This window comes from Xenopus laevis, chromosome 8L, assembly GCF_017654675.1.
Source record: "Xenopus laevis strain J_2021 chromosome 8L, Xenopus_laevis_v10.1, whole genome shotgun sequence".
Taxonomy (NCBI): domain Eukaryota; kingdom Metazoa; phylum Chordata; class Amphibia; order Anura; family Pipidae; genus Xenopus; species Xenopus laevis.
In genome coordinates, this window is record NC_054385.1 from 134427108 (window position 1) to 134449814 (window position 22707).

At 41.2% G+C, this 22707-nt stretch overlaps 1 protein-coding gene across 1 annotated transcript; it reads right to left on the reverse strand.

Annotated features, from left to right (window-relative positions):
* Nucleotides 1-3313: 3313 nt before the first annotated feature.
* On the reverse strand, nt 3314-22348 carry muc1.L (mucin 1, cell surface associated L homeolog). The gene is made up of 7 exons (XM_041573853.1): nt 22138-22348; nt 15747-17089; nt 15594-15667; nt 15167-15303; nt 14841-14959; nt 14376-14510; nt 3314-4982 (listed from the first exon to the last, which is right to left on the reverse strand). The coding sequence occupies exons 1-7, from the start codon at nt 22196-22198 to the stop codon at nt 4917-4919; spliced, it is 1935 nt and encodes a 644-aa protein (XP_041429787.1). The 5' UTR covers nt 22199-22348; the 3' UTR covers nt 3314-4916.
* Between the last annotated feature and the right edge of the window lie 359 nt (nt 22349-22707).

Genomic DNA, 22707 nt, shown 5'->3' on the forward strand with positions numbered 1-22707 from the left:
CGGTGTTTCTGAGGGTTGTGTAGTGGAATTAATGTGTATCCTTGGAGTTGGCTCTTAGCTGTGTGCAAAAAGGCTTCTGTAATGGATCCACTTTTATTTGCTTATTAATGGTGGGAAGATGTTATTGCAAGTAATGAATGTGTGTTTGGTGATGACTATCAGGACAACTGGTGGAACACTTACAGGGGCATCTGGGTAAACTGACTGTCTGGGCAACTAAGTGGCAGTTGAGATTCAGTGTTGGTGTAAAGTTTTACACTTGGGAATGAAACATAAGCAAGTAGTGTTTGTATTTATACAGAAGGATGGGCGCAGTTATATTGGTTGGAACTCCCCAGTACTTGGTGGAACCACCTGTCACAGGTGTTTCAGTAGAGACGGCTCAGTAATTCATTCAACTGCTACCGATTTATGAACAGAAAAGTGTTATTTGAAGGACAACTCAAGAGTAGAACTGACCATTAAACACGGTTGGCCCCAGTATAGATAGGCCCTTATAGCCTCAGATAGTAATGAGTATTTAATCCCCAGGTGAGTGAGTTAACAGGGAATCAATTCAATTGGCTTGCAAAGTCCTTGTGTTTAGTATGGCATAGTCTCACTCAGTAGTAGTAGTAGTAGTAGTAAGGACATTATGCACTTATAATGTTTGGTAAACAATAAAGTTTTAGTTCATCTACACTAGTCCCATCAACTTTGTATATTTGGTGCTGTAAGGAAGTTCCGCTGCCAGGGAACACAATGACGGACAGGTGATTGTCCTGGACCAATCAGAACAATACTGGTGAGAAAGCTGTATAGTCTCGCTCAGTGTCGGGAGACAGTCCCTTAATGTAAATCGCATGGGGGCAGGCACACGGAACGCTTTGTTTTCCGAAGTCGCCTGTAATTGCCTCACAAGGAAACTTTGGCCGACTTTGAAAAACGAAGCGCTGTTCTGGCAGCCAGGTCAGAAAGTGATGAAATAAATGGGGGACTGGAGGCCTTGCCTGACTGGTCACGAGGAACTCCTACTAAGCTAATGATCTCCGTATGAATAGCCGCCTGCCTTCCAAGAGTTGCCTGGACTCACCACTATCAGTAACCCGCAGCTCCATTGTTCCACTTGGGTTTCTCTGCTTTGCATTTGCTCCATTGACTCAGAATAGGAAGTTTGTCCTGTGCTCCTCTGCCCATAGTCTTGGGCTTGGGCCGACCCTAACTCTCCAGAGCACAATCCAATTATTTCTCCCAGCAGTTCCTTAGAAGCCACTCCAGAAGTCAACCAGTCCCAGTTTACAACATTCAGTAATTTCCATAGATCTCCCAGAGAATACCCAGTAGTGCAGGACAATAAGTCATTTGACAGATCTCTACCAAGGTAATTCACCCACAAACCTACAGCTGAATGGAGCAATTGTTGAGACAGGAGGACATACCATACTGGTGGGGGAGAAGGAAAGAAGAATGGGACAAACCATAACAGCTTGTAGCTGAATCAAAAAATACATTCCAACTATAATAATATGAAGTCCTCAGTAGTACTTACCTGTTGTTCAGTTAATGGGCCTGGGGTGCATCTATGAGTCTTTGTGGCCATGCACAGGTAGATGTGCTCATTTAATGCACCTAATGGGTGAATCATTGGCCATTTTGGTCATCTATGTGCAGGTACAAATCTGGGTGATCAAAAAGTTTGACCCTTAGCATTGAATATTATCAATCAGGAAAGCTGTTGGAATTTCTGCCAACTCGACATGGCAGGTTCTGATGACCCATGTATGGCCAGTCTCTACTATCTCAGCTTTGTACATCTGAATCCTTATATGGTGGAATTGTCTCTGTTAGGATGGATTGTGACCATTGCTGAACTACAGTTTTCATGTCTTGTCACAGAATCCCAATCATCAAAATGCGTGTGCACAGATGGACCCCTGGGAGAGGCTCACCGTGAGGTAGGTAGGCCCACCCATCTCTCCAGGCATCTTGGATATACTTGCCTAATGGAATATATCTTCAGTATCAGCTATGGATCAACCCAACTCTCCCAGAATTTTCACTAGCTACTGGCTTGCTTCTCTAACTCCTTCCTTTCCCAATTGTTGAGTTTAGGAGGACCGCCATCTCTGGGCACCATTGTGCCATCTTTTAATAATGAGCTAAACAGTGCACCAGGGTATGATAAAAGTCTGGGATATTTTTATTTATAACCCAACCCTGGTGCTTCTCCAGAAATGTATTCTGGACTTGTTACTTATGATCTGATTTATTCAGCTATCATATGGGGCCTAACAGAAAACGGGGTATTTTTAGACTCATGTGACAACTTAGCCAATGGATCATATTGAACTCTACCAATGGATCACATTGAACTCTACCAATGGATCACATTGAACTCTACCAATGGATCACATTGAACTCTACCAATGGATCACATTGAACTCTACCAATGGATCACATTGAACTCTACCAATGGATCACATTGAACTCTACCAATGAATCATATTGAACTCTACCAATGGATCACATTGAACTCTACCAATGGATCACATTGAACTCTACCAATGGATCATATTGAACTCTACCAATGAATCATATTGAACTCTACTAATGGATCACATTGAACTCTACCAATGAATCATATTGAACTCTACCAATGGATCACATTGAACTCTACCAATGGATCATATTGAACTCTACCAATGGATCACATTGATCTCTACCAATGGATCACATTGAACTCTACCAATGGATCACATTGAACTCTACCAATGGATCACATTGAACTCTACCAATGGATCATATTGAACTCTACCAATGGATCACATTGAACTCTACCAATGGATCATATTGAACTCTACCAATGGATCACATTGAACTCTACCAATGGATCATATTGAACTCTACCATCCCCCCTCTATTACACCTAGGGTTGTCACCTTTTCTGGAAAAAAATACCGGCCTATATATTTATCTTTTTGGGATCAGCCATAATTTTTACTGGCCAGGTGGCAACCCAAGTTACACCTGTCTTTACATGAACAGAAACTGCCAGAAGCAGCATTTTTATGTGAAAAACTGCCAGTCACAACTGTCAATATACAGTGTCCAATTATAGAACTAACAGGTATCATGAAGATTTACCTGGCATTTCCTTATCTTGATTACACATGGGTGGAGCTGTGAAGTAATTCTAGATAAATCCATTTTATTTCCAGGGTGTAACACCAAAGAATGTGACGAAATGTGTGTGGGGTGAATGATTATTGCTCGGCACTGTAATTGTTTATTTCCCTCCCCTCCCTGTCCTTACAAATAGACAACATCATGGCCGTTCTTTCATGGTTTTATTTTCCAACAAATCATCATGAAAACACATAATTTAGCAAACATACAGATATACAAATATTTTATATAAATACAGAAATAGCTCTACATACAGGACAGAGGGATATTGAGGATGTGCAAGAGAGTTGCCATAGTGTGTATATATTATTTATGTATTTATGTATTTATGTATTTATGTATTTATGTATTTATGTATTTATGTATTTGTGTATTTATCTATGGCTGAGGCTGGATATTACGTTTTTGAGCCAAAATGGAATATTATGACAATAAGTTGTATTTACCCCACAATCTCTCAGGGTAACAGCTGATAACACTGATTATCTCGTTGTATATGAAGTAAGGTTTCTGCTGTCAGGAATGGCAATGCCCAACAAACATGGCACCCTACTGTCCAATGCTGGAAAGATGGGGGGTCAGGGCCTGTATTGTGGCCACTAATTTCCAGGGCAGTTTGTATTTTCTTGAAACATTTCCGTATCCAGAGAGCCCTCCTGTGTGTTTCCTTCTCACTCAGCTAAAGGGGGCTCCGACCAGAACTTATTGGCATATGACTAACTGTTAACACCCAACGGCATTTTAGCTGAAATCAAACGAGAATGAGCTTTGGCCTGATTATTAGGTTGGGGCTATGAATGCCAGAGGCTGGGCACAGAGTTAACAGAGTGAACAGAGATTTATGTATTTCAATGGCAATATGTACAAAGTGTGCTTGTGGGTATAGGAGAATTAGACGTGTACTGGTTTTCCTCGTCTTGCCCTGACTGTGCAAGTTAAACAAACCAAAACTTACAATGATTGATGTTGGCACTTCTGTGCTCCTCTCCCTCTCACGTGTTTCATAAAAAGTCTTATATACAAAGCCTGGGGTGCAGGGACCCATCATTCACCCATTAAAGAAAGAGTATGGGATTCTCCAGATCCTGCATCCGGAACATACTGGTAAAGCAGCACATTAGCCTCAGTGTAAGGGGGGAATGACGTGTATTTTGCTGGGACACAAGGGATTACTATTCATAGGACCAGTCTGTTCTGTGCTCCTCGGCCCAAGCCCAAGACTATGGCTAGAGGAGCACAGGACAAACTTCCTATTCTGAGTCAATGGAGCAAATGCAAAGCAGAGAAACCCAAGTGGAACAATGGAGCTGCGGGTTACTGATAGTGGTGAGTCCAGGCAACTCTTGGAAGGCAGGCGGCTATTCATACGGAGATCATTAGCTTAGTAGGAGTTCCTCGTGACCAGTGAGGCAAGGCCTCCAGTCCCCCATTTATTTCATCACTTTCTGACCTGGCTGCCAGAACAGCCAAAACTGCTTTTACTTTTCATTCATACGATGACAGATTGGGAAAGAGAACTTCGGTCCAAATGTTCATTTTTATGGCTCTCCGTTCTACAGCCAGAAGGACTTGCTTGTTATTGCTGGAGGATACGTCATTAGTCCATGGTCTTATCACTGTGTCCACAGAGGAAATATACTATTTTGTGTAACGGCTCCGGCATTGAGTCCATTTCAAGGGAAAGTTCAGCAAGGGGCGTAGGTTTAAGGCAAGCTCCCCTGGGGAGCACAATTCTCCTCTTCTGTTCCACCTTACAAGTCATTGGTTTCAAGAGTTGGATTTGTGTAGGAAAACTTGTTTTTTGCCCCGTTGCCAGCCTGAAGAGAGAAATGGTGTGTTGGTTATTAGGGTAGGAACACACTAAGTCAAGAATCTCATTTCCTCATGTTTATATAATATAAAAATATCTGGAACGGTCCAATTCCTATGACGGACGAATGGCTAGTGTCAGAGGTTGATATTTGTCACCCCCGCCCTCTACGACGCCATAACGCTATAAGGCCCAAGGCAGGATGGACTAATGGTCTACTGTGGACAATGGTCACTCATATAGCTTATACTAGGCCATACAAACAAAAGATCATCACTCTGTTACTTAAATTCCAGAGTGTTAGCATAACGTCTGTCTGTCTGTTGGGGCCCCTTACTGCAGACGTGCTGCTCGAATAACTGGAAATACCACAATGGCCTTGGTTAGCCATAGCTGATTGCGAGGCTGTGGACTGTTGGAGCTAGGCACAGTATGTTACAACATTCCTTTGATAACATGTAAGTCTAAGTAAATCATTTAGACATTAATTGTACAAGGAGGAGACAGACTATGTATGGTATTTCCGTGAAACCCTTGTCACACTTATTGTAAAAGCCTTCTGAAAGCTATATAATGCCTGGACCAAGAGGTGGGTCTTTGGTAAGTCCTTGGCTGACATTCTGTGTGTTACTCCAACAGCTTACCCAGACACAACTGTTATGTTGTATTATGTATGAATAAATTGCCTGACTATTACTAAAGGTTTTCCTTTACTGAGTTTTGTCTTACACGAGGTCAAAATGGTACTACAAAAAATACCATCATATGGTGACCCGACGACTGTGATCCGGTTTTTTCCAGTCATTTTTTTCAGGCAATGGAGGGCTCCAGGCTGGCTACTGGAGTGTACCCGAGGGGCTTTGTTCTCGGATGTCGATAGTTTACCCGTGGATATTTTCTTTTCCAGGATGGTTTCCCCGTAAAGCTTTACTTTAACGGATGATGGATACACGCGCGTAAGTACCCCTGGGTGGGGTATATATGTTTTTCTAGCTTCTTCTTTTTGCCTATTGTTTTGTTAATTGTTGTGTTAATCAGCTGAAATTATCTGCCATTCATGATAAGAATCCGCAGTTTCCTTCCTGTTTTTGTATTTTGTATGTTTGTTATTCCTTATCATGAAGTGTAGTCTAAAACATCTTGAAATAGAAATTACACGTGTACTGTATGTTGTTTGATGAATGCAAAAGGATCCATGAATGTTGAATGTTTGCCTAGCAGGCCAGAAATACGGAAAACTAGGTTTTCTGAAGGAAATTCTTTAGAGTGTGAAGTGTGAATCACTTTCCTGTCCGTTTGAATTGTCAGATGAAAAACGAGAGTCATACAAACATTTAGGTGTTGTCTGCAACTTCAAACCTATTTTCTCCCTTTACACTCAATTGTAAGCCTATTCTAATTACAGAGAAAAGTATAACATCATTTTTTCCTGCAGGTGACTCCAGTCTATATGTATGTTTGTTTGCCCTGTTTGTCTTATAAACCAATGTTAATAGCTCGCTGCTAAGCTTTTTTGCATCCCACAGGTCTGTTAGAGCATATTTAGAATGTAATACTTGTGTGTATGTTAGAAAGAAAAGGACTTGACTTGACGGTTATATGACTTTGATGTGTCTGTAATGAATATGTTTACCTTACTGTTTTTGGGTTCTCTTTAATGTTTATATGTTTTCATAGGTACCTCTTGTAATATAATATTTGTTCTATGTGTCTGTCACTAAAATATTGTCATTTTTGTCTTTAACTATCATGTCACTATTCGTATCTTATCCTAACATTGTCTTCTTTGTTATTATTCTCATACTAACATTAGTTCTCTTGTGTATTTCTGTTTGTGAATGGGTTACTCGTGAATAAGGTTAATTCACTCCACTTGTCTTTCTATTTTAACAGAAATATTAGTGTTGTCTCTTTAAATGTTCTCTGTTGAAGTTTTTTGTCTCAAACAAACCTTATTTCTCTTTTTTATCTTTATGTGTCAGATTGATAACTCTTTTCTAAGTGTATTATGTTTTACTTGTGATCTGAAAGAAAAAAACATGTTCCATCAGTTTAGAATATCTAACAATCCTCCTAGATATGCTAGTTGAGTGCCCAAAACATTTTAAGTTTCAAAGCCTTTGTTAAGTGTCACAGCTGAGGGGACAAGACTGCGTTTTCCTGGCCAGAAGGCGATAGTTTTCTTCCCTCACAACTTGACATTCTACTGTGACAGATAAATGATATGTGAAAGAGTAAATATTTTACTATACAAATTGCATGTCATTAGATCTAGCAGGCTTTTGCCAACCAATAGAAAGTGATATTTCTCACATATACTTCAGCTGAGACATTACACCTATTCTCTGCTCCTTGCTCAGCAAACTTAGATCCAGTCCTTTATATGGATACTAAGGAGCAATTAAATGCTATTTTGAATGTGCCTATTGGCAATTTTAGAGTGATACAGGGTTACACAGTCTCAGAACTTTTTGTTTCACAGACGGTGCAGCCCCCAGTAATGAAGATTCTTATTGAGCTAATGGTTAACAGTAGTACTTCCCCTGAATCTTCTGAAGACAAATGTCCTGACGACCAAATAAATCATGGTCAGTTGTTTCACACTGAAGTACTTAATGGTGCATTAGACTTACAGCACCCTCTAAGAGGAAATCTAGTTCATAGTCCAATTAATAACAAGAAGGATTCTATTTGCTGGTACTGTCATAAAAACTACGCTTCCCAGAATCCTCCGTTGCACAATATTTCAGATGCTTAACTTCTCTCACTGTTTTGTAACTTTCTTTTTTGTCAGGCAGCTGGCTCAGGAACTTTTAACCACAGCAAATATTTTTAACTTTACTGTTTCATACTCATCTGTATTTTTTTGTCTCTCCTGCATCTGGATCTTTTTCACTAACATGAAGGTAAACTTGACGCAGTTTGGATTCATACCCGATTCATTCATTGGTACAGGTTAAATTCCTTTCATTATTCTCTAGACAGATGTGAATCTATTATTTCATATTATTGTACTGCATTTGCAGTACAACAAGAGAGGAGTATTATACTGTGGGTTATGTTGTTGTTACTATTTTTTCTAATTAAATAAGTTTCAGTTAATAAAAATGCAGCTTATGTGCTTGTGCCGCTGCTACAGAAAAATTCTTCCGTAATCTTTGCACTTGTGTATCTTGCATCACAAGTCTGTAAGAAAATGCAGAAGTGACTTCGATTTATTGTTGATTTTGTCTGATAACCAGTAATTTCACTACCAAATTTGTAGAAATAAATTATGCTACTAAAATGGGTCTATGTCATTTTCATTTAGGCTAAAAATATAAATATATATATAAAGGTAAAAGAGAGAACTTGTTAAATGTTTTTCCTGGTTATGATTAATCAATATTATTTTGTTATAAGAAGGAAACAGTACAGGTTGTATTTGATAGTTTACATAATTAAATTTTCGATTCTGTTACAAATTTGCAAATTACACTGATATTAAGTGGAATTGTGTCTTTGTACCATCCCACTTCCAACAACACAATTACTGGCAGCAGTTGGTTGGATTTATTCCCAGCTGTCCTATCAATTCTCTGCAACAATCCTATCAGGTGTTGTGGACTTTCTTCATATGAATTAACCACAAGAAAACAAAAGTCCTTCACTCATATCATACATGTACAACCACTTCTCATTACTGACAGTTCATACAGTAGTTTCATTAGAGTTCTTTAGCTAGTACATTAGACAAGTCAGTATTACCAGAACACCAGATATTGTCACATTGTCTCTTTGTTTCCAGGTTGGTGATCTGAGCAAAATTCCATCAGTAGCTGTTGAGATTATTCCAATCCATTCCAAATAGAACAACTATCATTGATCACACCACTCATTGAAAGAAACTCTGCATACATACAAAGAGTCATTTCAAAGTTTGCCATTCGTATCTGTGATGCCTTTACATTTTTGCCTATCCTAATATCGAATCCATGGACTGATTATGAACTCTTGAGAACTTTACAGAGACTGCTGCATTGACTGAATACAAGTGACTGTTGAATATTTCTTCATATGTCTATCCACCGCCATGATGTCTCTCTGATTGGACTTTCCCTATAATGAACTGATGGACTGATATTGAAATGAGTTAAATTTAAGTTTGAGATTCATACAGTATTGAACGTGATATAGTTAAATTGTGTGAAATTGACAAGAACAATGGGAATGTGATAATGTAACATTTTCTCTATATGTTTAATTTTAAATTAGTTATGAAAACAACAAAGGTAAAATTGTATCTGTTTAAAAAGGTTTTAGAAGGAAAGTTTCCTGTAATTACTCATTATTGTATTATTGCCCCAGGTCCTCAGCTCTATATGTAGTTGGTTGTGTGTAAACAGCACTGACATAGAAAAAAAAATGATAGACCCCATTATAATAGAACTCTGTCATGTGCTAATGTTAGTATTGAGTAGAGTCTAGATTCCAAGACTAGTCCCGCCCATAATGTTAAATCTATAAAAAAAAAAAATAGAGTAACTGACCAAAATAGTATGATTTTAGATTAGCATGTGTTTTGATAGGAAAAAGAAGGTTGTACTCATATTGTTTCTGAAATGTTTGCTGAATGTCATATAGTCAAAGTTTTAGAGCTGCAACAATAAGTGTAATGTTTTTATAGAACAGTTCAGTTATTCCAAATGATTAGGTAAAATTTTATAGCTGGTTAAACAACTCTATTGGAAGTTTCATTAAGTCTATCCATGTCATCCTAGCATTAATACTTGGTCTATATTTCTCTGTTAGACTTTGTGCTATAAGTACCTTTCAACTTCTGCTCACATTTGATTTACATCTATAAGATAAAACTTTTCGCAGCCTTATGGGGGAGGTTTGAAAAAAAAAAAAAAAACAAAAAAAAAAACAGCTCAGAGATAAGTTCTCTGAAAGTTATAGCTCAGATACAGACGAGCAGGCTGTCCCCAGCCCCACAGCTAAGCTCTACCCCTCCCGTACAATACAAAGTAGAGAAAAGGGGGGCGACGGGGGATGCTGCAGAAGTGCTTCTGACTAAAAACACACAGATTAACTTATAAGGCATACATAGAGCCGTCAGCCTCCCCACTCTATGATGAGTTGTTTTCCCGTAATAGCTAAGAGAAAGAGAGAGGCAGCAAAAGAGGTAAAAGGTCAAGTATGTGCCCTAGAAAGTCAAAGTGCCTAAGAATCAAAGGAAGCTAGAAAGCAAAGAGAGGAACAAGAAAAGTTGATAGTAGAATGGTTGAGTTAGATAATAGAGAAAAGAAAAAAGTTTGAATTTAGCATTTTTAGCCTCATTTCAGTATTTTTCATTTTTAGCTTCATTTTAGTATTTTTCATTTTTACTAATCTTCATTTTTACATTTTTATCTTACTCAGGATGATTATGACTATGTCTCATTATCTCTATGCAATGATTTCCTTTTATTATCTCTCTGTAATGCTTTATTTTGCTTTATTTTGAAACCTAACTTCACTATAATCATATATTTGCTTAAATCTTAGGCTACATGTTATATTCAGACAGCTCTTGCTTCATTGTGCGGCTCCAGCGGTTCGTAGTCACGTTAGTTCCTCAAAAACAGGAAATACCTCTAGCCCTCTAGCTCCCTGTTTTCCTTGTTTTCATTAATTTCAGCTTTTCAGCTGCACTTCTGTATTGGTGCTGCCACGACAGTTGAACTGTAACTCACAGTAGTGCACACCACTGTCCCATTTATAATAGACCTCACTTGTTCCTGGGGGTCCTCTCAGCACTCTCCCTGTGCCTGTAATTACTAATGTGAAACATATTTTTAAATGTTTCAAGAGAGGAATGTTTATATAATATAAAAATATCTGGAACGGTCCAATTCCTATGACGGACGAATGGCTAGTGTCAGAGGTTGATATTTGTCACCCCCGCCCTCTACGACGCCATAACGCTATAAGGCCCAAGGCAGGATGGACTAATGGTCTACTGTGGACAATGGTCACTCATATAGCTTATACTAGGCCATACAAACAAAAGATCATCACTCTGTTACTTAAATTCCAGAGTGTTAGCATAACGTCTGTCTGTCTGTTGGGGCCCCTTACTGCAGACGTGCTGCTCGAATAACTGGAAATACCACAATGGCCTTGGTTAGCCATAGCTGATTGCGAGGCTGTGGACTGTTGGAGCTAGGCACAGTATGTTACAACATTCCTTTGATAACATGTAAGTCTAAGTAAATCATTTAGACATTAATTGTACAAGGAGGAGACAGACTATGTATGGTATTTCCGTGAAACCCTTGTCACACTTATTGTAAAAGCCTTCTGAAAGCTATATAATGCCTGGACCAAGAGGTGGGTCTTTGGTAAGTCCTTGGCTGACATTCTGTGTGTTACTCCAACAGCTTACCCAGACAAAACTGTTATGTTGTATTATGTAAGAATAAATTGCCTGACTATTACTAAAGGTTTTCCTTTACTGAGTTTTGTCTTACACGAGGTCAAAATGGTACTACAAAAAATACCATCACTCAGCAACAGTTTCCCACGGATTTAATCCAAATTGCTACTTCTTTGTTTGTCTTATTATGTCAGGTCTTAAGGGCAGCCGTGGCTAATGATATTGTCTTACTAATTAGTCGTGGTCTGTAGGGTGTCAAGGGAACAAGGATTTAGTATTCTAATAACTTAAAGGGATAATGTCAGCACCCCAAAACCTCTTTCACAATGTCCTATTTATCTACATGTCCATCTCTGGCCATCAGGACTTTCCCTATTTGGGCAGGGCACGTGGGTCGTGGAATTCAATCAGTCAAGGTTATGGGGTCACACCAGCAGGAAATCCCGTAAGTAGAACAGGATGGTCATGTCACTGATCTGAACATTTTGTATTGCCCCGGCTATAAAAACTCACGTTTCTTTATAAGGTTAATCTTCAACCATATTTATAGTGAGTAAATGTGCATCGGCAAGGGCACAAAGTGGGGACATACAAGTGCCTGGGGTGGAATTAGCAGTAAAGTCTATATACAAACATGTTAATAATAATAAAAATATTATATGGCTACAGGACAAAGTGACAAACATGGCGGCAGCGGTAGAAACTGAGCCTATTGCGTGAGTCCCCTACAATGAGTTTACATCAGGGTACACAGGGTTGGTCAGCAGATCTCAGAGACAATATTCATTCCTACAGAGGTAGTGCCGGCAGGGAACTGAACTTCAGTTATATAAATAAATGATGAAATGATGATGACTGAGGAAATACATGGAAGGGCAGTTGAGCAGTTGAGTCAGACCATAGAGGTGACTGTGCAGGACGGTGAGGCAGAAGTTATTACAGGGAGTAATTATTATTGTGTGAGAGCTACGAATGTCCCAGGACTAGGTCACCCTGAATCCGTCACTTCCCAGAAAGCTGTCCAAGTTTATTATGCAAACATCTCAATGCAAATGTAAAATCTAGCAAGTTACGGCCTCAGTTATCCTGTTGGAACAGGACACAGGAGGAACAGACCAAGGGCAGTGCCCAGGCTGGCAATAATACATGGATGGGCAGCTTGTGGGCACAGACGGATACACTTGGATATAAGGAAGAGGAAGAACATGTGGGTGAGAGCGAGAGCTGGGAATTAGATAGGGGCACATAGTAGAACACAAGGGGGAGAGGTCCAGAGTGGGCACATTATATACAGGGCACAGCATGGCACACATAGGATGGGTGAGTGATACAAAGTATTTCAGAAGGTGTTTTGGAGAAAGTCAGCAGAATAAGCAGAGAGTACAGAGCATGTAGCACTGGTAGTAGACGAAGAACAGAGAGTATAAAACAGCCGGGAGTACAGAGTGGGTAGTAGAGCAAGAACAGAGAGTATAGAACAGCAGGGAGTACAGAGTGAGTAGTAGAGCAAGAACAGAGAGTATAGAACAGCAGGGAGTACAGAGTGAGTAGTAGAGCAAGAACAGAGAGTATAGAACAGCCAGGAGTACAGAGTGGGTAGAAGAGCAAGAACAGAGAGTATAGAACAGCAGGGAGTACAGAGTGGGTAGTAGAGCAAGAACAGAGAGTTTAGAACAGCAGGGAGTACAGAGTGAGTAGTAGAGCAAGAACAGAGAGTATAAAACAGCCAGGAGTACAGAGTGAGTAGTAGAGCAAGAACAGAGAGTATAAAACAGCCAGGAGTACAGAGTGAGTAGTAGAGCAAGAACAGAAAGTATAGAACAGCAGGGAGTACAGAGTGAGTAGTAGAGCAAGAACAGAAAGTATAGAAGAGCAATGAGTACATAACATGGAGTAGAGCAGGGAGTTGAAGCAGCTGAGCAGGGTATAGGGGTTGCTAATCAGACTGTGCTGCTGGGAGTTATGGTTCTCGCAGTTGCATTGATTCAGCACATGGACAACCCCAGGGCTCTCAGTGAATGATTAACTCTGGGAGAGGATAGGGATCAGGGAGAGACCCAATGTGCAACTCCTGTTATTACTGCAAACAGATTAGTTTGGATCATTAGCCATCAGTTTTTTAGGCAGAATCATATTATAGATAAGCCTCCCAACCCACCCATTCCTGCGCCCCTTATATACATATATAACTTCAAAAAAAGCTCCTTCCAAGATGGAAGATATATGGGGTGTTGGTCTGTAAGGCTTATTATCATGTTATTATGTAGAGAATCATTGTATGTTCTTACCTAATTAATACTGTATATTTCCAGTCCCTGCTCATTAGCCTAATTGTATATACCTTTTACATTTACTCCCAGATGTTATCTACAGCAATTACATTAGCCCATCAGAGGCAGACATACTTTATATGAACATAATCCAGATACCAGACTTCCCGACTTCGTCTGCCCAAGACTCTCACTGTTGGACATTCTTCGACTTGCCCCAAATGACCTGCTTGTTGGCCCTTCTTATTGGAGCCAACACCATGAACTAGTTCTGATTCCTCTGCCTTTGCTCTCCCTGACAATACAGTCCTGCAGTTTTGTGCTACATTTATGCTGCCAGCATTATTATTATTATTATTATATTATAAGCACAATTAAGCTCATATGTACAGACAGATACCATACAGCATAAGTATTACCCTTATATAAGTAGGAAAACTGCCCTTCCAATCTACTCCTTGTGCTTCCTTTCTCTACCCATAATTCCTTAAGTGAGGGTTAAAGTGTCTGATTTCCAGGTTTAAGGCAGTGCTATGTGTGTAGAATGAGGCTTTCACTTCATGTCTTGCATTGTGGAGGGCTCCTCAGCCCATTTTGGGTCTTCTTATCCTAACAGTGATGGTTCCTCTACTTAATTGTTCAAAAAAACCTAAGTATCTAGTTCCATTTTCCAACTATTCAGCTTTAGTTGCAGAAAGTGGCCACATAGACTTGAAAGCCAAAGTCTTACCTCATTATATTTGTTGGGTGCAATGTAGCGTCCATGTGTTTGATAAGATGTATAGTCGTTCATGGTGTGGTACGAGTTTCGAGTGGAAAACACATCCATGAAACCACTGTTGTTACGACGACATTGGTTGGTTATCTGAGTAGGAAGAAAAATATGTTCAGTGAGATGGAGAAGTGGCTCAGGATACAAGAAACAAAGGTGAAGAAGAAAGATCTCACAGAAATCCAGGAACAAGATGGAAAAAGTTATAGAGGGCAGGATTATGAACATGATAAAAACACTGGAGGAAGACTAAGAAACTTCTAGAAGACTGGGAGAAGGATAAAGATATATCTCTAAGATCAGGGAGAGGATAAAAGGAGGTGTGACAGAAGAGGAAGAAGATGAAAACTGTTAGTGGGAAGAAGATTAAGAAAGTGAGTGAGAATTAAAACGGAGATGTTAGGTGAGAGATGTGGCACTCACCATGACTATTATGAAGATGAAGGCAATCAACACAATGACCGACATCAGAACAAGTAGAGCAATTCCCCAGCCTGGCACAGATGGACCTGTGGTCGTACTGACTATGGGCGATCTACTTGCTGAAATAAAAAGAAAATAGCAAACTTTGAGGTGGCACCATAGATGTTCTGCATGTGCTATAGCATGGAGGTCACAAAGGGTCAACATGTTACTGAAGACCACACATGACTTCCCTAGGGCCCATTAGTTAATTGTACCATATAGAGCCTTGTAAATTCACTGGTTACAATACCAAGTCCAGCAATGCAGATACACATCTCACTTACTTAGGACATCTGATACTTTATTCCCTCCAATCATGCTGTTCGTTTGAGATAATTGTGCATCTATTAAACTCTTGACGTTGGTCGGAGTTTCTTGGTCGCTGAAGGACAATCTAGTGTTGGCGATAACTGAACCAGGTCTGAAAAGAGAAAAAGATGTTTGTTGATAAGGAACCTTTTAAGGTGCCCATCCATCAAATCCATGAATTACATGATAGTAATGATCAATATGTGGCAGGAACATGGAGTTTCATGTTTTTAGAATCTGTATCACGTTAGATGAGTTGTAATTTCCATGGGGCTGTTGGGTGAAGACTAGGGGGGTCTAGCTTGTGGCAATCAGCTGCAAGAAGTTAGACTCCTTCACTCCTGTTTTTGGTTAAGAAGATAAGGTAATCAAGTTGTAAGCCAAAGGGAGACAGGTACTTACTCAAGTGTAAGGAGTGTAGCTCCTCGATAGGTACTTTTTGTTTTACAAGCTGAGCAAGCAAACGTGTCATTGTACTGCAAAAGAAAAAACATTGTGACCAATGCCAATGCTGGCCCTGAATTATGAACAAATAATGGTTGCAGTTCTACTCACAAATTGCACAATGTTATTCTCCAAAGTCTTGTATTCCTGAGAGGTTGAATCAGTATAAGCGGTGACATAATCTGTGAGTAGTCTTATGCTCACATAGATGTTACTATTCGGAGCAGTTGTGTTCTGTACAGGCAGTGTGCTAGCACTGGATGCAATAGTCTTGATTGTAGAGGTGGCACCAGTATTGGGGGGTGCAGTACTATTTGTAGTATGTGTGATGCCAGTATTTGAAGATGCAGTACTGATGGTAGTGTGGGTGGTAGCAGTATCAGAAGTTGCAGTACTGTTGGTAGTATGGGTAGTAACAGTAGATGCAGTACTGTTAGTAGTATGAGTAGTATCAGTAGATGCAGTACTGTTAGTAGTATGGGTAGTAACAGGAGTTGCAGTACTGTTAGTAGTATGTGTAGTATCAGTAGATGCTGTACTGTTAGTAGTATGGGTAGTAACAGGAGTTGCAGTACTGTTAGTAGTATGGGTAGTATCAGTAGATGCTGTACTGTTAGTAGTATGGGTAGTATCAGTAGATGCAGTACTGTTAGTAGTATGGGTAGTATCAGTAGATGCAGTACTGTTAGTAGTATGGGTAGTATCAGTAGATGCAGTACTGTTAGTAGTATGGGTAGTATCAGTAGATGCAGTACTGTTAGTAGTATGGGTAGTATCAGTAGATGCAGTACTGTTAATAGTATGAGTAGTATCAGGAGATGCAGTACTGTTAGTAGTATGGGAGATACTAGAATTAGGATTTGTAGTACTGTTGGTAGTATGGGTAGTATCAGAAGATGTAGTACTGTTAGTAGTATGGGTAGTATCAGGAGTTGCAGTACTGTTAGTAGTATGGCTAGTATCAGGAGTTGCAGTACTATTAGTAGTGTGGGTAGTATCAGGAGATGCAGTACTGTTAGTAGTATGAATAGTATCAGGAGATGCAGTACTGTTAGTAGTGTGGGTAGTATCAGGAGTTGCAGTACTATTAGTAGTGTGAGTAATATCAGGAGATGCAGTACTGTTAGCAGTATGAGTAGTATCAGGAGTTGCAGTACTGTTAGTAGTATGGGTAGTATCAGGAGATGCAGTACTATTAGTAGTATGGGTAGTATCAGGAGCTGCAGTACTGTTAGTAGTATGAGTAGTATCAGGAGATGCAGTACTGTTAGTAGTATGAGTAGTATCAGGAGATGCAGTACTATTAGTAGTATGGGTAGTATCAGGAGCTGCAGTACTGTTAGTAGTATGGGTAGTATCAGGAGTTGCAGTACTGTTAGTAGTATGAGTAGTATCAGTATCAGGTGTAGCTGTAGTAGAAAAGGTGGGATCTAGAGTAGAACTGGTGCTGGTACCTGAAATATAGAGAATATCTGATGAGAGACAGACTCCTGCAAGAAACAAACCAGTGAAAAAAACAAATTTCATATTCCACAATGTCCACAATCAGAAGCAGTTCTAGTGCCACTCACTTCTACTCACCAACATATAGCATGGGAATGGGCACCTCCTAGTAGCCTAATACTGGCCTGTCTGTGACTTCTCTTATGGGATTCAGAGAGAGGGAGAAAGAGAGAGACAGAGAAAGAGAGAGAGAGAGAGACAGAGAGAGAGAGAGAGAGACAGAGAGAGAGACAGAGAGAGACAGAGAGAGAGAGAGAGAGAGAGAGAGACAGAGAGAGAGACAGAGAGAGAGAGAGCTCTCATACTGGCCACATCTACACAACAGTAGCCCCATGAGCCACCACCATAAAGCCTGGCTAAACAACCAGAACCAGGGCAAACCATGCGCCCTGAAATAACTCATCAGCACCCTGAAATAACAACTCATCAGCACCCTGAAATAACAACTCATCAGCACCCTGAAATAACAACTCATCAGCACCCTGAAATAACTGATCAGCACCCTGAAATAACAACTCATCAGCACCCTGAAATAACAACTACTCAGCACCCTGAAATAACAACTGATCAGCACCCTGAAATAACAACTCATCAGCACCCTGAAATAACAACTCATCAGCACCCTGAAATAACAACTCATCAGCACCCTGAAATAACAACTCATCAGCACCCTGAAACAACAACTCATCAGCACCCTGAAATAACAACTGATCAGCACCCCGAAATAACAACTCATCAGCACCCTGAAATAACAACTCATCAGCACCCTGAAATAACAACTCATCAGCACCCTGAAATAACAACTCATCAGCATCCTGAAATAACAACTGATCAGCGCCCTGAAATAACAACTCATCAGCACCCTGAAATAACTGATCAGCACCCTGAAATAACAACTGATCAGCACCCTGAAATAACAACTCATCACCACCCTGAAATAACAACTGATCAGCATCCTGAAATAACTGATCAGCACCCTGAAATAACAACTCATCAGCACCCTGAAATAACAACTCATCAGCACCCTGAAATAACAACTGATCAGCACCCTGAAATAACTGATCAGCACCCTGAAATAACAACTGATCAGCACCCTGAAATAACAACTGATCAGCACCCTGAAATAACAACTCATCAGCACCCTGAAATAACTGATCAGCACCCTGAAATAACAACTCATCAGCACCCTGAAATAACTGATCAGCACCCTGAAATAACAACTCATCAGCACCCTGAAATAAAAACTGATCAGCACCCTGAAATAACAACTCATCAGCACCCTGAAATAACTGATCAGCACCCTGAAATAACAACTCATCAGCACCCTGAAATAACAACTGCTCAGCACCCTGAAATAACAACTGATCAGCACCCTGAAATAACAACTCATCAGCACCCTGAAATAACAACTCATCAGCACCCTGAAATAACAACTCATCAGCACCCTGAAATAACAACTCATCAGCACCCTGAAACAACAACTCATCAGCACCCTGAAATAACAACTGATCAGCACCCCGAAATAACAACTCATCAGCACCCTGAAATAACAACTCATCAGCACCCTGAAATAACAACTCATCAGCATCCTGAAATAACAACTGATCAGCGCCCTGAAATAACAACTCATCAGCACCCTGAAATAACTGATCAGCACCCTGAAATAACAACTGATCAGCACCCTGAAATAACAACTCATCACCACCCTGAAATAACAACTGATCAGCATCCTGAAATAACTGATCAGCACCCTGAAATAACAACTCATCAGCACCCTGAAATAACAACTGATCAGCACCCTGAAATAACAACTGATCAGCACCCTGAAATAACAACTCATCAGCACCCTGAAATAACAACTCATCAGCACCCTGAAATAACAACTCATCAGCACCCTGAAATAACAACTGATCAGCACCCTGAAATAACAACTGATCAGCACCCTGAAATAACAACTGATCAGCACCCTGAAATAACAACTGATCAGCACCCTGAAATAACAACTCATCAGCACCCTGAAATAACTGATCAGCACCCTGAAATAACAACTCATCAGCACCCTGAAATAACAACTGCTCAGCACCCTGAAATAACAACTGATCAGCACCCTGAAATAACAACTGATCAGCACCCTGAAATAACAACTCATCAGCACCCTGAAATAACAACTCATCAGCACCCTGCCCACCCAAGACTCCCACCAACTGACTAAAGGCCAAATAACACAAACAATAAACAAATACAAAGAGCAATACGTCTGTGATTGGAGGAAGGAAATATCAAATTCCCAGAAACTTTCTATCGACCAATCACTGGGGAGAGAGAACAGACTGGCCCCATATGTGGAAAGGCTACAGAACCCCAAAGACAGACAGAGGGTGAGTATGTACAGACTGAGTGGCCACAACTTGGAGACAGAACTGGGACAGACAGACCTACAGACCCACAGAGAACAGACTGTGCCAGCGATGTGACCAGGAGGCCATGGAGGATGAGGCCCACTTCTTGCTACAGTGCCCCAAATACTCAGCACTGAGGGACCCCCACTTCCAGAGATTTTCCAGTCACATCCCAGACTTCACATCCATAAAAGAAGAGAGGAAACTCCACTTCCTACTGGGAGAAGAGACACTGACAGTAACAATAGCTGCACAATATGTAAGAGACTGTCATAGACTGAGAGAGACCCCACTTTCCCCTATTCCCATAAACTGCCCCCCCTAACCCCACCCATTTCACCCCTCTACCTGCTTTGGCAATGCTTAATATGTATTTGCTCCTGTCAATAAAGCTCATTTCATTGGATTTGAGACAAAGAGAGAGAGAGAGAGAGAGAGAGAGAGAGAGAGCGAGAGAGAGAGAGAGAGAGAGAGAGAGAAAAGAGACTGCCATATGTCCCACTGAGAGTGTCAGGGGGACTGAGTGCCCAGTATTTGTTACTATTGAATGTTATTGCCCCACTGGTCTCTCTTCTGATGCACAAACAGACTGAGGGTCGGGGGCAGAGGGGTCACTGGATTCTATAGTTCGGGCCGGGGGGGGGGGTCTGTTTGGCCAGTGACCCCCCAGTCAGTACTAGAGGTCGGTGCTGATACAGCACAGGGGGGGGTGTTTGGGGAGAGAGGGAAATCCTCCTCCTCGTGGGAAATTCACTGCTGGAACAAGGTGGGGGGAGAGGAGGGGGAGGGGGAGAGAGAAGGAGAAAGGTTTGGGGAGGAGGAGGAGAGAGATTCATGTGGGGGGGGGAGCGTTTCGCCTTCAAATCGGTGGGGGCCATAAAGTAAAGGAGATGAGTTGACAGTCGTCCGTCTGGCAGTGACACAATGTTTATGGCACGTGGGGGGGCCTGTGAGTAAATAAGTCTGAGCTAATGAATTGCTACAGGGGGGGGAGCTGATGACTCACTGGCTGCACTTAATGGACCTTGTGTGTGACTTTGGCCATAGAACAACATGATACCGATTCTTTACCCACAATAATATGATAATAACTGAATTGTGTCTGTCCAGCTGTGCCCAGTCTCACACCTGTAACTGAGAGACAGACACAGAGACAGACACAGAGACAGAGAGACAGAGAGAGTGAGAGCAAGAGAGAGACAGAGAGACAATATGTTGGCCCCTTGCTCTAAAGGAATTTGAGGTCACAGAGTATTAATGCAGCTTAACCCCTTGAGGACTGACTAATATGTAGCTCCCACTGTATCCCCTGTATCCTCCCCCCACCAGCACCTTCCTAATGTTACAGGTTCACATCCGACCCCTCAGTCTCAGGGACGTAAAGAGCTGAGACAATGGAGGGGCCACACAGGAGGGTGGGGGGGGGGTAGAAGAGAGAAACTGCCAGTTGTGGAGTCTCATGATATAAATGTACCTTTGTTACTTCTCCCCCGACACTCACTGACGGAAAGGATTGTTACCTGGTCAGTATTATACCTGCCTTCACTCCAACGTTATTAATAGGGAATAAAGATAAATATATAGGAAGGCCCGTGATCCCAATGTTATTAATAGGAATAAAGATAAATATATAGGAAGGTCAGTGATCCCAATGTTATTAATAGGGAATAAAGATAAATATATAGGAAGGTCAGTGATCCCAATGTTATTAATAGGGAATAAAGATAAATATATAGGAAGGTCAGTGATCCCAATGTTATTAATAGGGAATAAAGATAAATATATAGGAAGGTCAGTGATCCCAATGTTATTAATAGGGAATAAAGGTAAATATATAGGAAGGCCAGTGATCCCAATGTTATTAATAGGGAATAAAGATAAATATATAGGAAGGTCAGTGATCCCAATGTTATTAATAAGGATAAAATATAAATATATAGGAAGGTATTTTTTTCCAAAAAAGATGACAACCCTAATCCTGCCCCATATGTTCTGTGCCCTCCCCCAGGGTCACTGAGGGGCTCTGTCAGTCCAACAAGCATTGAGTATTTGGGGGTACAGGGATCTAATATGTCCCTGGCAGTGCCACCCCCACTGATTGGCTGGTTTAATCCCAGTCTCTAGTGTGTCTGTATTAAATCCATATATATCGCCCACACGTTCCACAGCGCAGTACAATAACACGCAGGGTCCTTATAATAAACGCGGTATAAAAGCAAACGTAACTGCCGCCACCTTCTATTGACGGTAACACAAACTGCACTGGGGGTTCTGAACACAAGGACCAGAGCGAGTGCCCCATTGACTCCCTATATACTCACACACATATATATATATATAACTGGTCACATATATTTGGCAGAGGTGGGGGTGTAAAACATAGGGGGGCATTACAATACAAAGCCCCGGCACTCAGATTGGGGGGGGGGGTATTAGTGCAAAACACTGTGAGTGGCAACATTTCCCATTACAATAAATCTGAACATTGTGGGGCACAAGTGAGAAGTGGGACTGGCAACTTGGAACTGGGCACCCACTGTCCATATGGCACCTTGCCCCCCCCCAGGGCCCCCAGTAACAGAACAAGAGGTGCCACTTACCCAAGACAAAGAGGGTGCAGAGTACGAGGCAGACGACTGTGGGGGAGACACGGGGAGACATTGTGTAACTGGATCTCTATTTCTCACTAAATCCTGGGATTGGCTCTGTGTTTCCTGGATTAGGCTTTGATCCTCCCCGAGTGGCAGTTTGATTCGTTGTGCTGGGCAGTTGCTTGTGCTCCGTTATCCACCTGTGACTCAAGTGAAACGTGCTGGATCCTTCCCACAGCTTTATACCTGACACCTGTTGGACCCACCCCATCTTCCTCCTCCTCTCTGTGTGTCATATAGGCAACACTCAGCCCCTAACTGTCAGCTCTCTGAAATGTCTTCTATTTTTAGCCACCCTATACCTGGCACCTACCTGCCTCACACCCTCACCCACTGGCACCTACCTGTGCCCTCCCACCTCATCCTATAAACTTCCTCCTCCTCTCTCTCTGTCATGTAGGGAATACTCACCCCCCCCTAACTGTCAGCTCACAGAAATGTGTTCTATTTTTAGTCACCCTATACCTGGCACCTACCTGCCTTACACCCTCACCCACTGGCACCTATTTGCCCTCCACC

What these genes read in the sequence shown, in the direction of transcription:
- muc1.L (XM_041573853.1), bottom strand. Translation starts at nt 22,198, where the DNA reads ATGTCTCCCCGTGTCTCCCCCACAGTCGTCTGCCTCGTACTCTGCACC. An exon ending in CTGCACCCTCTTTGTCTTGG is followed by an intron (nt 17,090 to 22,137) that starts GTAAGTGGCACC and finishes TCTATATTTCAG; the next exon opens with GTACCAGCACCAGTTCTACT. An exon ending in CACCCAACAAATATAATGAG is followed by an intron (nt 4,983 to 14,375) that starts GTAAGACTTTGG and finishes TTCTCTCTTCAG; the next exon opens with GCTGGCAACGGGGCAAAAAA.